Genomic DNA, 16,103 nt, shown 5'->3' on the forward strand with positions numbered 1-16,103 from the left:
AGCAACAAGTTGGCAAGCCACGTGTAGAAAACTATCTCACACCTCCTCTTTCTGTGCTGTATCCATATGTGCCTCATTGGAACCATCTGGCCACTTTGAGGGCACAGAAATCTGTAAGAAAGCAGAAGCACGAGAGACCATCTACCCCACACCCCAAGGCCCTGCACTGTGGATGCTATTCACATTTCTGCCTGGCAGGAGACAGACATTGAAGATTCTACGAAATAAACTCTCAGCCCAGATCCCCAGCAGGCTAGGTTCAATCTCACTACAAGCCTGGCCCAGGAGACCCAACACTGCACAAAGGGCTGTGACCTCCATCTCTGTCAACACACAGGAGAGCAAACCCTCTTCAGCTTGTGGACCCTTGTGGCCTTTTCCACAGAAAGCCTCATTTGTACCTGTTGTGTGTAGCGGTCAATTTTGGACTGAGCCTCTGGAGAGATTTCGATATCTTTGGCTCCATAGATGGTCTGGGCAATGGTTCTTATCTTATCCACTATCGGCAGCTGGAGAAACACAAAGAACAATACCAAAATGAACCTTGTTCCAGAATGAAAGGAAGGTTTAGTGAAATTACTGAAAGCATCTCCAGCAACTGTAGTTTGTGCAATAAACACTCTTTCCTCAGTCATAATTAAAAGCACAGAACAATTTTCAAATTGGAGGTCAATGAGCACAAAAATATCTTCCTCACACCTATATTCATGGCAGCACTATTTACAATAGCCAGACTCTGGAAATAACCAAGATGCCCTTCAACAGATGAATAGTTAAAGAAACTGTGGTACATATACACAATGGAATATTATGCAGCTGTCAGGAGAGATGAAATTTTCATGAAATTTTCCTATACATGGATGTACATGGAATCTATTATGCTGAGTGAAATAAGTCAGAGGAAGAGAGACACAGAATAGTCTCACGCATCTATGGGTTTTAAGAGAAAAACAAAAGACATTATTGTAATAATGTCCAGAGACAACAGAGATGAGGGCTAGAAGGACTGGCTCTTGATGTGAAGTTCACTACATAGAGTGGTGAGCTTAGTTAGAGAGATGACTATGTTAACTATCATGACCATGTTAATGAGTGAGAGAAGTAGAATGTCTGTCTCGAATACAGACAGGGGGTGGGGAAGGAGGGAGGTGGGCGCATTGGTGGTGGGAATGTTTCATTGGTGAAGGGGATGTTCTTTTTATGACTGAAATCCAACTACACTCATGTATGTAATCATGGTGCTTAAATAAAAAAAAAATAGGAAAATAGAGATCAGTGAGCTAGAGGTGAAGTCCACTGTAGCATTTTTATAGCCCTTTTAGTTGCAGGGGTGGGTTTTGGGCCATACTTGGCAGTGCTCAGGGGTTGTTATTCCTGGCTTTGCACTCAGGAATTACTCCTGGTGGTGCTTGATGACCATCTGGGATGCTGGGGATTAAACTGTGCAAGGCTTACCTGCTGTACTATTGCTTGGACCCCTTATATCTCTTTTTATTTGGGGGGGGTCATACCAGGCTACACTCAGGGGTTACTTCTGGCTCTATGCTCAGAAATCACTCCTGGCAGGCTTAGGAGACCATATAGGATGCCAGCGATCAAACCCAGGTCAACCGTGTGCAAGGCAAGTTCAATCCCTGGCCTCCCATATGGTCTCCTGAGTCCTCCAGGAGTGATCCTGAGTGCAGTCAGGAGTAAGCCATTATAAAAGAGCTAAAGCGATATTAAAGGGGTGAAGGCCTTTCATGCAGCTGACCCTGATTCAATCCCTTGCACCATCAGCAGGAATCCCTGAACACAGAGAAAGGAGTAAGCTCTGGGCACAGCAGGGTATACCAATGCCCATAAAGAAAGAAAAGCTCATCTACCGAAGGAGAAAGTAGAAAGGTGGGAGAAGGCAACTGCTGGTATCACTATATATAGAAGTTGCTGCCAGGAGAAGGAGTGCCCAAGGGATGATGCTGGGAGTGAACCGGGTATTCCACACATAAAGCATGCAAGCAGCCCCACGCAATATAATTTCTAGGGCTTGGACCTAAAACCCCTTTCTCTATCAGCAATGTTAGCTCCCTGAGGGCCATTGTCAAAGGGCAATTTCCCAAAGAAGCAGCTATTGGTGCTCAACAACGCAGCATTAGGTTCTGTCCTCAGGCAGATGCCCTGGCAGTGGGGAGACGACCAAAGCCCAACAGCAACAGATTCTTAGCAAAGTTGACACCATCTTAGCAGTAAAGCCTGACTTCAGTGTCAGGGAACAGCCCTCACAACCTATTCTGACAGAGATCAGAGACAGTTGCAGAGAAGTTGGAGAACCACTGCATCTGGAGGGGGAAGCACTTTACGAGGAAGGCAGAGAGGGCCTGAGGACAGAGACAGAAAGAGAAGGGAGCAGGGCTGTGGCCAGGGTCTAAGCACACACACAAGTGTAGTGGAATCAAACATTTGCGGGTAAAGGGCTGGGAGAGGCCTCAGCTACAAAAGTACTGCTTTGTAAGCCCGAGGCCCTAAGTTGTATCCTCTGTGATGCCCATATGAATGTCACAGTAGCTCTGCTCTTTAGAACCCAGAACCCCCCCTGGAATGCGACCCCTCTAGCACACTCTGCTGCTTGTACTGTGGCTTAACTGTGCTGATAAAAAAACAACAACAACAAACTTTTGTACCCTGGTCAGCTGCATGACTGCGATAGCACACATGCAAGCAATGCAACTAGAAGCATCTGAACCTGGGAGAGCACATGGCCACATATGTGAGCACTGCATCGACATGCATTTCCCACCCCATGGACCACAGAGTGTGCGAACCTCCCAACCCCCATCACCTACAACCCTGCTGCTAAAGGGCAAAGGGAAATTTAAGTTGACTTTTCAAAAATAGAGGATTGGGGATACGACTCATTAGCAGAGCACTAGCCTGGTATCTAAGGCCTTAGGTTCAATCCCAAGCCCCGTAAAACAGCACATTATCAATACATAAAGACAAATAATTCTGCCTATGCATTTTATGTTTGCTTCTCTGGGAGCCACGTGGATCTGGCTGTGCTCAGGGCTTACTCCCATCTCTGAGATCACTCCTGGTGGGGTCCTGAGGACCACATGGGGTGACAAGGATGGAGCCTATGACAGCCTTGTTCAAGGCAAGTTATTATTACTATTATTATTTTATTACCCACTGTATTACCTCTCTAGCTCTCCCTTTGCAGTTTATTTTATTTAAACTTTGAAATTCTGGTGAGATAGCATGGAGGTAGAGCGTTTGCCTTGCATGCAGAAGGACAGTGGTTCGAATCCCAGCATCCCATATGATCCCCCGAGCCTGCCAGGAGCGATTTCTAAACGTAGAGCCAGGAGCAACCTCTGAGCACTGCTAGGTGTGACCCAAAAACAAAACAAAACAAAAACCTTTGAAATTCTGCTAGAAAATGCCAGCGGTTCAATTAGTGGCAAATCAGAATTCCAACACTGACTCGTAAAGGTGGCTTCCACGTTTGAGGAATGGGAATCAGTTGCTCCATCCTGAAGCTCCTGTCCAAAAGAGCCCGGAAACACCTCTCCTGTAATGAAAGTGCCAGTTTCGAAACTGGGCCAGGGCAGGCCTTGGGCTCCGTTTTTATTTCCCCTCATCCAGCTCCTGCTGCGATCAAGAGAAAGGCTGCACACAAAGAACAGGAAGAACCTCTGAAGACAAACAAACAGGACCGCACAGCCTTGCTGTCAAGGGCTCCACGCCTCAGCAAGTTCTGGAGGCGAAAGGCAGGGCACAGGGGAGGGTTCCCAGCTGGAACTCAGAACCAGGACCCAGGCCTGCTTCGAGAAAGTCACTTGGGATCACATCACCAGTGGCTCCCGGTTCGAAGGGAGCAAGGCAACTGGCTGTGTATTTCTGGGTCTCATTCATTTGAAAGATCCACAAACATATCTGCGAAATTGATGGGAGGAATCTCCAAGTAATATCTCCATAAATTTAACCTCCAAATAAATCTCCATTAATTCCAATTTATGGAATTTAAACTATCTAGGTTTTATTGGGGGGAGCCCAACTGGCAGCGCTCAAGACCTACTCTTGGGCTCTGTGTTCAGGGATCATTCCTGGAGGCTCAGGGGATTGGACTGTAAGAAGCAGTGAGCAAAGCAAACATCTTAACTAAACAAAACAAAGCACCAAACATCAAAAACTTTAAATGGGCCTGAACTTAATTTTTGGTCCTCACAGTGACAATGTGAAGTTGCTGTTGCTAAAACACTTTCTAGAGATGTAGAAGCCAACCACAGAGATTGGTTAAGTTGGCCGAATTATGATTGTTTTGAGGTGACACCAGGTGATGCTCAGGGGTTGCTCCTGGCTCTGTGCTCAGGAATCACTCCTAGTGGTGCTCAAGGGACCCTATGATACAAGGGTGATCAAGTGCCCTACCTGTTCTTGCTCCAGCCCCAAATTGTGGTTATGATATTTAAATTCTCTTCTTCCAGATCCCAAACCTTGAACTCCGTGCAATTCCTACCCTTCTGGGCAGTGCCTCACCTGCTCTTTGCTTCTATTTCGAGAATTCAGGGCCAAATCCACTCATGCCCAGTGCAGGTTTGGAGAAGGTATGCCCCAAATGCTGCAGCTTATATGTCAGTGCACATTATTAGTTTTCCTTTTAGCTATGTATTTCCCCAAGAGCTTGAAGACATGAAGATATATTCATCAACTGCAAAGTAGGACTGTCCCATTTAAATTATCCAAGGAGGGGCTGGAGGGATAGTATAGTGTACAGGGCATTTACCTTGCATGCAGCCAGCCCAGGTTCGATCCTCAACATTCCATATGGTCCCTGAGCCTGCCAGAAGTAATTTCTGGATACAGAGCCAGGAGTGACCAGAGTACTACTGGTTGTGGCCCCAACCCTCCCCGCAAAAAATAAAAATCAAAGGAAAAGTCAGGAGAATGGGGAGGTAACTTTGAACTGCTCAAAGGAGACTGTGATAATTCAGGAGGGTTAGAGAAAATGAGACGCTAAATTCCATTTGACTATCTTCATTTTATAGGATGCACTTCTCCCTGATAGCAGTCACTGTTTCCCTCCCTTCTCCTTTCCCCTTTCCCTTCCTTTTGGTTCTCTCCATGTTTCCTGAACAATGAGTGGGAACAATTCAGCATGTCTGGGACCAGGATCGGAAGCGGCTCAGGGTGAAGCCTCAATATTGTTTCCCAGGAAGCTCAGCACAGTTTTCCAAGGCTTTAAACCACTCTTTAAACCCTTCTTTGAGGGGTCATAGCCCAGCAATCGGGCATTGCAAGCAGCTGACCCGGGATAGACCCAAGTTCAATCCCCGGCATCCCATTTGGTCCCAGAGCCTGCCGGGAGTGATTTCTGCTGGTTGTGGCCCTGAAACAAAACAAAACAAAACAAAACAACCCAAGATACAAAAACCCTTTGAGGGAGCCCAAGAGATAGTGCAGTGGGTAGGGTGCTTGCCTGGCACGCGGCTAACTTGTGTTTAATCCCCAGTATCCCATAAGGTTCCTCAAGCATGCCAGGAGTGATTCTCTAGAGCCAAGAGTTATCCCTGAGTAGCCTTGGGTGTGGCCCCCAAATGAAACCAAATCGAACCCAACTTAACTTCGTGCTTGTCACCTTCACCCAGCCTCCCAAGGGGGTCAGATGTCTCCATTTCTCGCATCCCTCTGAGATAATTTCTGCTTCCCACTCAAAGCTATGCCCTGAGCATAAACTAATTGAGCATGTTCCATGGGACAGACACAGGCCAGACAGACAGACAGACAGACAGACAGACAGACAGACAGAAGGCTGCTGCAAAAGGTAGTAACAAGTGACTAAACCCAAAAAGATATGGTGCACATACATGGTGCTGGGGATTGAACCAAGGTCAGCTGTGTACAAGGTCAACCCTCATTCAATCCCGACTATCACATGAACCCTCGAGTATCACCAGGCATGACCCAAAAATCCAACTGGGGGTGAAAAACGTGAGATGAGTATGAAGTAAAATATGGTAGCCCTGGGTGCTTCCTTCACCACTGGCTTTGCTGCAGGGGCATCACCCCTGGCTTCTGGGTTATACCTGTACATCGTAGAGGAACTGGAAACGACTCCCTTTGTTTGCAGCTTCTCGAACGGCCCACGCCAGGTCCACTGACCCCTTGCCCCCCATGGACCAGTGGTGGCAGGGCACCGCATCAAAAGCGCCAGCCCGTTTGGCCAGTTCGCACACCAAGTCGATCTCTGCCTGGGTGTCAGTCCTGGAGGAACAAGGGCGGTGGTTAGCATCTGTCTTCATTTAACCGTCTTGTGTTTTTTTAAAGAAACACAAACCAGCTAGAGACAGATTGTACACCCTACCACGAACTAAACTGGAAACATCAAACGTGGTTATAGCATGTTTAAATAAATCAGGCTCAAAGCATCTCCAATACCAAGCAAATATTTCAAGTCATTAGGGTTTATCGAGAAAATTCCATAACACATCCCTTTGATCCTCCAGAGTCTTTCTGACAGCAATGCTGTGGGAATTGGGGGGTAGACGACAAAAAGTCAAGAAATTGTAATGCGTTCTAGGACCGTGTTTGCCTAATAACAGTGGAGAAGCTTCTGCTTAGAAACACAGGGCCAATGACCCAAAGCCACACAGAGACGATTTCGTGTCTTCTACTTCATGCCTCTGTGAGTTAAGTTGGAGCATCCTAAGAACAAACATCTTCAAGACACAAAAACGACCACAGATCGCAGACTGCAGCAAGGTGGATACGACTTACTTGAAGACATTCAGAGCCACAACCACGGGAACCCCAAAGAGTTGAGCGATTTGTATTTGCTTCTGGAGGTTACAGCAACCGTCTGCCACCAGTGGAATGTTCTGGAAGAAAGCCAGGGAGATGGGTTGTGCCTCCCACCAAATTCACTCACCTCTACTGGCTGGGCCCCTGCTAAGTCTGGTTTCTAGCTTTGCCCTCTTGGCTGTCCTCCAGTTAATTTTTATTTATGTGTTTATCTGTGTTTGTTTGGGGGACACACTCCAAAACAGGTGCCATAGGACCAGGCAGTGCCGAAGTTTGTGTGCTAAGCATGTGTGCTAAGCATGGGGCTCTGTCCACTGAGCTCTCTCTCTGGCCCCACTTTATTTTTTTTTCCTGATGGCTGCTGAGAGTGAAGTCTCATTTTTCATGTTAAAAATATTTTAAAAATTCTATTATTTTCAAAGACACTCATGACTGAGTTTTAGGATTATAGTCCTCCCACTCCCATCCTTTCTGCAATGTCCACTCCCCCTCCATCAATGTCTCCAGTTTCCTTCCTGACCTCAGCCTGCCCCTGGATTTATTCTAAAACTGTTTTGCGTCCAGGAGCACATTTGTTCAAGTCAGACGGCGGAGACCGCTGTTGACTGCTTGCCGGGCCAACCCAGAGGGTCCTCTATGGAGGGCTGGATAAAAAAAAAGCACAGACCTCAGGAGGGCAAGGCGGGCGCGCCTCTTTGCTTAGGTCCCTGGTGCCACCTATGGGACCTACGAGGTATTGCTGCAGAACAGTATCAGCAGAAGAAACTGGACACACCCTCAAGCTGATTCTCTATCTTCAAAGCCAGGTTTTCTCCCCCACATCAAAACCATACCAGGACAGGAGTTTCCTATTTGATCCTGTACGGTATGTTGTGAAGATGGGGCACACTGGCGGTGCTGGTGAAGGGAAGTGTTCTTTTTATGACTGAAACCTAACTACACTCAGGTTTATAATCATGGTGCTTAATAAAGACAATAAAAAATAAAATAAAGTCACATCCATACATCTATCCTGCCCCCTCCCCTATTGTGAAGCCCTACTCTGATAGCTCAGAGTGGAAAAGGGAGGGAGGAACAAACAATAAAAACCACATCATTTCTGAAAATCTGAGTTAAGCAATTGCATTTTTCCTTTCCCTACCCCCTTCTGAGATGATGAGAAAAACAGTTGAAGAAGCCACTCGTAAAGGAATTCTTCACTACATTTATTTTTTAATTTTTTGGGGGGGGGGTCTGGCCACATTCAAGGGCTCTGTCCTCAAGGATTACTCTTGGCAATGATTGGGGGAACAATATGGGTTGTTGGGGATTGAACACAGGTCAGCTACATGCAAGGCAAGCACCCAACTGGTTATACCATTAACTCATGTGCAGCTAAAGGCAAAGGTTAACTGCATCGGAACAGTTCTTGAAAATAGTCTTACCTCTTCTGTATACTCTTTCTTGAGAGGGACACCTGCAGTTACCTGAGATAAGACAAAGTTAAGGAAATTTGCATTAAGATGTTTCTTGATAAAGGCTTGAAAGCAAAAAAATTATGGTCATGTTGAGGGTCATGTCCACTTAATGCACAAATCAACCCCTCACCTCAAAAGGGAAGGAAAAATAATGGCACATGCTTCAGACAGAAAGATGAGGGTACTATGTCCTCTTTATACCAATTTATTTCCAAGCACAGAATTGTGATTTCTATTAAAGCTCGCTTCACAGAGAGGAAAAAAAAAACACTTAATTGTTCTATATTCACTAATAACACTAAACTCACCAGTAAAAATATCTCTCCTCAGTGTAGCACAACCAATACTGTCACACAGGAACTCTTCCCATCTTTGAATAAACAGATTATCCTGTTTATTATATAAAATCTCTCCCAGAGTACAGAAAATGGGAGTCCTGCCCAATTTATTTTATGTGGCTCATAACTCACTCATAAATGTAAATGCAAAACCCTCCTTAAAAACAACAGCAAATTATAAGCAAAAGTCAGTTGCTCATGAAAGCTGAACATACCCCCAACTTTTATTTGTTTTAGGAAAATAGATTTGAAAAGAGATGTAATATAATTTGCCACATTAATAGGTCAGAGAAGAAAAATGTGGGGTGAAAGATGGCTCAGGATGCTGAGTGTAGGTTTCCTACAGGGGAACGCCCAGATCTGACCCCTACCCTACAGGGTCACTGAGCATTCCTGGAAGCAACCCCCAAGCACAGACCTGAGTAGCCCCTAAGCACTGATGGGCGTGAACGCAAAATGAAAACAAATAAAGGAGGGAAAGAGAAAAAAAAGAAGGGCCAGAAGCGATAGCACAGTGGGCAGATGATTGCCTTGCAGACAGGTGACCTGGGTTTGACCCCCAGAATACCATAGGACCTTCACCCCAAGCTGCCAGGAGTAATTTCTGAGAGCAGAGCCAGGAGTAACTCCCAAGTGCTGCTGGGTGTGGCTCCAAAACAAAACAACAACAACAACAAAAGAGAATTTGTATAATTAAACATAAATAGGAAGAAAACTATGCAAAAGGACTAGAATGATGAGAGCACAGAGGCTAAAGCAGGTTCATTCCCTGGCACCCCATATGGTCACCTGAGCACCGAGCCAGAAGTAGGCCCTGAGCACCACGGAGTATGGCTCAAAAACCAAAAGAAAACTATGCAACATTTATTTAGTATCAGAATGTGGCACAAAGGGGCCATAATATTAGCACAGCAAGGAGGGCACTTAACTTGCACACAGCCCACTTGATGTTGATCCCCAGCATCCCATATGATACCTGAGTCATGCCAGGAGTGATCCCTGAGTGCAGGAGTAATCCCTAAACACAGCTGTGGCCCCCAAACAAAAACAAAATAAAAAAGGTGGCATAGAAGGCCAGAGAGATAGTACAGAGTCCCCTGAGCACACTCAGGTATGAGCCCCAAACAAACCAACAAACCAAAACCAAAAACCATTGACTGGATGAATGGTATAGGGGTTTAGACTCTGGCCTTATATTCAACCAAAACCTGGCTCCATCCTTGGTACCAGCTTGGTCATTCTTCATGAGCACCACCAGGAGCAACTCGAGCACAGACCCAGGAGTAGCCACTAGCACTGCTGGATGTGATCAAACCCACTCACCTCCCCCTAAAATGGCAATCCATGGGGCCTAGAAGCTACAGTATGGTGGGGAGGGCACTTTCCTTGTATGCGGCTGTCCCAGGTTTGATCCCGGCATCTCTTGTGGTTCACTTGATTCCTGCGCCAAGAGTAATTACTGTGTACAGAATGTGAAATAAACTCTGAGCACTGCCAGGTGTGGCCCAACTATCCCTCTCACAATTGAACAAAATAAAATAAACAAACAAAAACAGTGACAATTCAGCAACAGAAAACAAAGGCTTTAAACTGACCAAAATAAATGCTTAAAATCATAGTTAGACATTATAGGTAGTGAAGAGCAATGAGTGCATTTGTTCCCTTTCAGATGAAGAATCAACGGTTTCAAACCTTCCGGAAGGTGTTTGTGACAAAGAAAAAAAATTCAATTTGGAAAATAAAAAACAATTACCTATTTAGAATTCCAAAATATGAAAAACTGAATTAGTAAAATCAATAATCTAAAGGGTTCTTTGGATATAAAAGCAGTATGTAAGCACCCAGAAATAACCTACTAAATAATTGAACTATACAAAGTCAATGAAAACTAAAAAAGAATAAGCACAGCCTCTTCCTACCCCCCAGAAACACAGAGGTCACACCAGACAGTGCTCAGGAATGACCTCTGCTGGTGCTCAGGGGACTATATGCAGTGTTGGAGATTGGCAGCATTTAAGGCAAGTACTTCTAGTCCCAGAAGTTCTCTATAAAATATTCTAAATTTTGGGACCAGAGAGACAGCATGGAGGTAAGGTGTTTGCCTTGCATGCAGAAGGTCGGTGGTTTGAATCCCAGCATCCTATATGGTCCCCTGAGCCTGCCAGGATCGACTTCTGAGCATAGAACCAGGAGTAACCCCTGAGCACTGACAGGTGCGACCCCCCCCCAAAATATAGAATTCTAATATATATATTATTACATAATATATACAATTATATATTATTATATAATATATTACAATATATTAATATATATATTCTAAATTTTACAATAGATCCCAAGATCTCATATAGGTGAAACATGCTTACTGCCCCTGAACTATATCCCAACCATGATGCTGCAAATTGTTATTCAGGTACATTTTTATTCATTCATTTACTCATTTGTGGAGTTTTGGGGCCATACCAGCAGTGCTCAAGTCTTACTTCTGGCTTTGCACTGTTGAGACCACTCCTAGTAGAATCAAGGGCCCACATTGGGTGCTGGGGATCAAACCCAGCTCAATTGCATGCAAGTATCTTACCTGCTCAGGCCCCTTTTAAGCTCTATTTTTAAAGACCTAAATCAGCCAAAGAGTCATCTCATGCTGCTTGCTCTCTAGGAAGTTGCCCACATCTTCATCTCTTATTCTATAATCTTTTTTTGTTTCTTGCCAGGAAAATACTTTTTTGCTGGACTACATCCCTGGCCAAAGACCTATCATTTTAATGTGAGTCCATCCAAATCCTAAAAAAAAAAAAGAGGGGCTGGAGCTTTTAGTCCAGCAAAGAAGCCATTTGCTGACTCTGGTTCAATCCTTGGCATTATGCATGGTCCTCCAAGTACCTCCGAATAATTTCTGACTGCAAAGTCAGGAGTAACCCATAAGCATTGCTGGCTGTGACCCCTCCAAAAGGAAAAAGGGGGGGTGCATGCAAATACCTGCTAGGGAGATTACTTGCAAGGCTGTAGCTTTACATGGAAGAGTCCTGGTTAGTCCCTACCATCAGATTGTCCCTTCTACCTCAGCACTGGGCATGGCCCCCAAACAAGACAAGGGCTCCAGATAGAGCAAGGGGACAGAAAGGGTCAGAGGGACACAGTTCGTTATAAGTAAATGAAGATCATAAAGAAAGTTTCTAGAGAAAGGCCAGAATAAGCACTAGTGGAACTGACTCATCATAAAGGTTAATGGGGAGGCAGAAGGGAACTTTTCACCAGAACTAGATCAAGACAGAAACAATGAAAGGGGCTGTGAGGATGAGTGTGATGGTCAAATTCTGTTCTGAGTGTCCCTGGGACAGTGTTCAGGGATAACTATAGCATTTAAATGGATGTCAGACTTGGAAATACAGTTAGGGTGTGAGGCCTTTACTTGCCTGTGTCCTGCATCACTGGGCTCGAAAGACAGGCACCAGGTATAGTCTGCTAAGTACAGCCAGGTGTCATTCTGAGCACAGAATCAGGAGTCACCTACGAGTACCATGAAATTGTACCTAACCCCTCATAACTAAACAGGTAAGTAAGTGGGAATTAAAGAGGTCGCCAAAATGATGTGAGCCATACTCAATCAGTTGAAGGCTTGCTTAGCTAAAAGAGAGTCCAACAAGTCAGAGAGAATGTTCTAGCAGATAGCCTTTGGGCTGGGAGTTGACACATCAGCTCTCCTGCCCACTATAGACTTTGGACATGATGGCCTCCAGAGTTGAGCAGGTCAATTCCTTCTAATAAATCTTTTCTTAGATAAATACACAGCCCATTTGGCTCTATTTTGCTGGAGATCCTCCTTTGAATATCAAGGCTTGCAAGAACTAGTGGTAAAAGCAGTATTGGGATCCCAAAATATAAGAAGAGCACTTGGGAAGACAGGATATGAATTTCAAAAGACTGGGGCTAAAATGGGTAAGTTGAAAGGTCACAGGATTTTCCACTGTACAGAATTGCGGGAAAAAAACCCCACCAAGCTGAATAAACATAGGAGGTGGCCCTGGTTATTTGTATAAGGATATGAAAAGGAAGTGGAAATTAAAGCAGATCAAAAACATGACCACTGAGCTGCTTCAAGTAAGAAGGAATGACATTGAGATGGATAATAGGGAATATAGGATCAAGAAGATGAAAGTTCATCTCTCATTCAATTATGCAAAACATTTCCTGGAGACAGACTAGGCTGGGTTCTGGGACATCCACATTAATAAGCGAGACTCCTACTCGCTGCGATTTAGAGTTTGTCATATAGACAAACACGAAACAGACTTTTCTGGGCCCAGAACAGGGATGGTGAACTGGGCCAAACTTTCCAGTGCTCCCTTTTCACCCCCACTTCTGTGTCCATTAAGCTTGAACTCTGCCTGTTAGAATCATTCCTTCTGGAATTCACAAGGGTAGCAAAAGGATTTAGGTAAGAAGAAAAAGCAATCAAAGTCAAGGAGAGTACAGAAAGATGAGCTGAAAACAGGATTTGAAGACAAGCAAAGAGGGACTGGAGAGACAATACCCTGGAAATGGGATAAGGAGCTGGCTTGGCATGCAGTGGAACTGGGTTCAATTCCTAGAACATATATGGTTTCCTGAGGCCTGCCAGCAGGGATTCCTGAATACAGAGCCAAGAATAAGCCATGAGCATTGCAGGGTGTAGCTCCATAGGCCCTACCCAAAAAGCATACAGATTTTTTTTTTTTTTTTTTTTTTACAAAATAGAGTGAAAAAAAAAAAAACACATTGAGCACTGGGACTAGAGAAGACAGTACAGTGGGTAGGGCCCTTCTCTTGCAAGCAGCAGATTCCAGTTGGATCCCTGGCATCCCATATTGGCCCGAGCCCACCAGGAGTAATTCCTGAGTGCAGAGCCAGGAGCAAACCCTAACCATCACTGGATGTGTCCCCAAAACAACCAACCAAACAAAACATTGGACACAAACTCAAGATGCCATGATTTTCGGGGTTATGAGTGCCGCCTTCTGAGAAGTGCAATCTGAAGTTGGCCATGATATTCTCCTGCACTCCAGAAGAGCATGTCCTCACAAACCCTGGACTACATGAGACAATCTAGAACCTTCCCAGTACTGAAATTCTGTGATTTTTCTCATTTTTTAGGGTGCATAACAGCAAGGCAGTATTTCAAATGAATTTCCTGCAGGTAGAATTGTTTCTGAAAACGGGCTTTTGGCATGGATTCAATTCTAAATCAAGGGATGATTGTAGCAAGACATATTTTGAGCAAAATATTTTTTTTTCTATTATTTTGGTTTTTAGGCCCAAGACACCTCAGCCACCCACTGTGACCCCACAATTCCCACTGGAAAAGGGAACTCCCATCCTCCTTTTACCAAGTTTATAAAACACTGACAAGTTCCAAATAAGAACTTTTGGGCCAACCCAACAGTGTTTAAGTTTACTTCTGGAGCACTTCAGGGACCATATATGGTGCTGGGAATTGAATGCAGATCAGCCACATGCAAGGCAAGCACCTTACCTGCTGCCTGCTGTGCTATCTCTCCGGCCACCCCAGATAGAAATTCTAACAAATAAGAAAAGGTTCCATTACGTTTCTTCCCAAAATATTGCTTGGCAATAACTATGTGGGGACGACTGTCAACTTAAATTTACTAACACTCTGTATGTCGTATTATGGAACTCTGAAAAGTCAACTTACTTATCCTTTTTTGGCTTACTTATCCTTTTTTGGGTCACACCTGGCAGTACTCAGAGGTTACTTCTGGCTCTGCACTCAGGAATTATTCCTAGCAGCACTTGGAAGTGGGGGACAAACTGATTACTGGGAATCAAACCTGGGTTGCTGTGTGCAAGGCAAATGCCCTACCTGCTATACTATCACTTCAGTCCCCCTCATTTATCATTTTATTGGCATCTGGGTTATAGCCAGCTGTGCTCAGGGATTACTCTCAAGGTATTCAGGGGACTTGATCCCCTGCTGGAGATTAAACCAGGCCTGGCCACATGTGAGGCAAACACCGGCTTTCTGTATAATCTCTCTGGCTCTCTCTGCTCATCTTTCAAAAACCACTTCTGAAGCATACCCAGATGTTTCAAAGGTAAAACTGTAGGTCCTCCATTGTCATTTGTCAGGGGAGTGCCAGAATCGAACCAAAGTTTCACTAGGTGCCAGGGCTGTTCTCAGTGGAGCCCCACTGCAGTCCCATTTTCCTTCCCTCTTAACCAGGACAGTGGGGACTCACACTTGGCCCGCCTCCGTGCATCTTCAGAGCTCGCACTGTGGCTACCAGCACGACGACATTGGGGACTAAGCCTGAAGCCCGGCACTTGATATTGAAGAATTTCTCCATCCCGATATCGGCACCAAAGCCAGCTTCCGTCACTGTAGAGAGCAAATGGCAAACTGGTCATTATCCTCCACAAACAAACAACAGGGGATCCGGAAAATGACAGAAGAAATCAAAATGCTGAGATGCTGAGTTCCAGTCCCTGGTATGAAGTAGTATGTCATTGTTGTCGTCATCATATCATCATCATCATCATCATCATCATCATCATCATCATCATCATCATCAATACAATTAAAAATATTGAGAATGGCATGGGCCGGAATGTGGTGAAAAAGGAACCTTTAATCGTTGTTGGTGAATTTATAAATGGGTCCTACTTCTATAGAAAAACAGTACGGAGACTTTGATCCCCAGAACAAAAATTTACACTAACTAAAACAACTGACAGCCCAACAGCAGACGTGTGGGGAGCAAACTGTAGTGAACATACATGACAGGGTACTACTAAACTATAGAATAAGGATTAAATCTTACTACAACATGGACAGAACAGCAGGAGGGAAAGGTGGGCCAGGAGAAACAAAGCAAGGGAAGAAGAGAAAATGGAAAAAACAAAGCCAGGTCCAGAGCAATAGTACAGTAGGTAGGGCATTTGCCATGCATGCCACCAACTTGGGTCCAATCCCTAGTATCCCATATGGTTCCCCTGAGCACCGCCAGGAGTGATTCCTGAATGCAGAGGCAGATGCAACCCCTGAGTACAATTTGGTATGGCCCCAAAACCAAACCAGACCAAACCAAAAAAACAAAGCCAGGGGCAGGAGCAACAATACTGTAGGTAAGGTGCTTGCCTTGCACATGACTGATCCAAGTTCAATTAGGCAATCATGTGGTCCCCTGAGCCTGTCAGGAATGATCCTTGAGTGCTGAGCCAGGAGTAAACCCTGAGCACTACAAGGTGTGGAACAAGAAACCAAAATGAGGGGCTGGAGAGATAGCATGGAGGTAAGGCGTTTGCCTTTCATGCAGAAGGTCATTGGTTCGAATCCTGGCATCTCATATGGTCCCCTGAGCCTGCCTGGAGCAGTTTCTGAGCATAGAGCCAGAGTAACCCCTGAGTGCTGCCGGGTGTGACCCAAAAACCAAAACCAAACAAACAAAAACCCAAAATGAAACAAAACTCTCAATACTTTCAGGATAGAACTAAGGTTACTTAAAGGTCAGGTTAGGGGCAAGGGGGT

At 44.9% G+C, this 16,103-nt stretch overlaps 1 protein-coding gene across 3 annotated transcripts in view; it reads right to left on the reverse strand.

The window, feature by feature from the left end:
• Window positions 1-16,103, reverse strand: part of MTHFD1L (methylenetetrahydrofolate dehydrogenase (NADP+ dependent) 1 like) — a 641,585-nt gene that overhangs the window by 528,883 nt on the left and 96,599 nt on the right. For all 3 annotated transcript variants that reach the window (XR_007491265.1, XM_049765366.1, XM_049765365.1), the window contains 5 exons: window positions 14,815-14,954; window positions 8,205-8,246; window positions 6,757-6,857; window positions 6,066-6,243; window positions 402-509 (listed from right to left, as the gene is read on the reverse strand). Coding sequence is in view for 2 of the 3 variants with exons in the window: in XM_049765366.1 (XP_049621323.1) it covers window positions 402-509; window positions 6,066-6,243; window positions 6,757-6,857; window positions 8,205-8,246; window positions 14,815-14,954 (569 nt within the window). In the remaining variant the exon portion in view is untranslated. The remainder of the gene's footprint in view (window positions 1-401; window positions 510-6,065; window positions 6,244-6,756; window positions 6,858-8,204; window positions 8,247-14,814; window positions 14,955-16,103) is intronic.

This window comes from Suncus etruscus, chromosome 18 (assembly GCF_024139225.1).
Source record: "Suncus etruscus isolate mSunEtr1 chromosome 18, mSunEtr1.pri.cur, whole genome shotgun sequence".
Lineage (NCBI taxonomy): Eukaryota > Metazoa > Chordata > Mammalia > Eulipotyphla > Soricidae > Suncus > Suncus etruscus.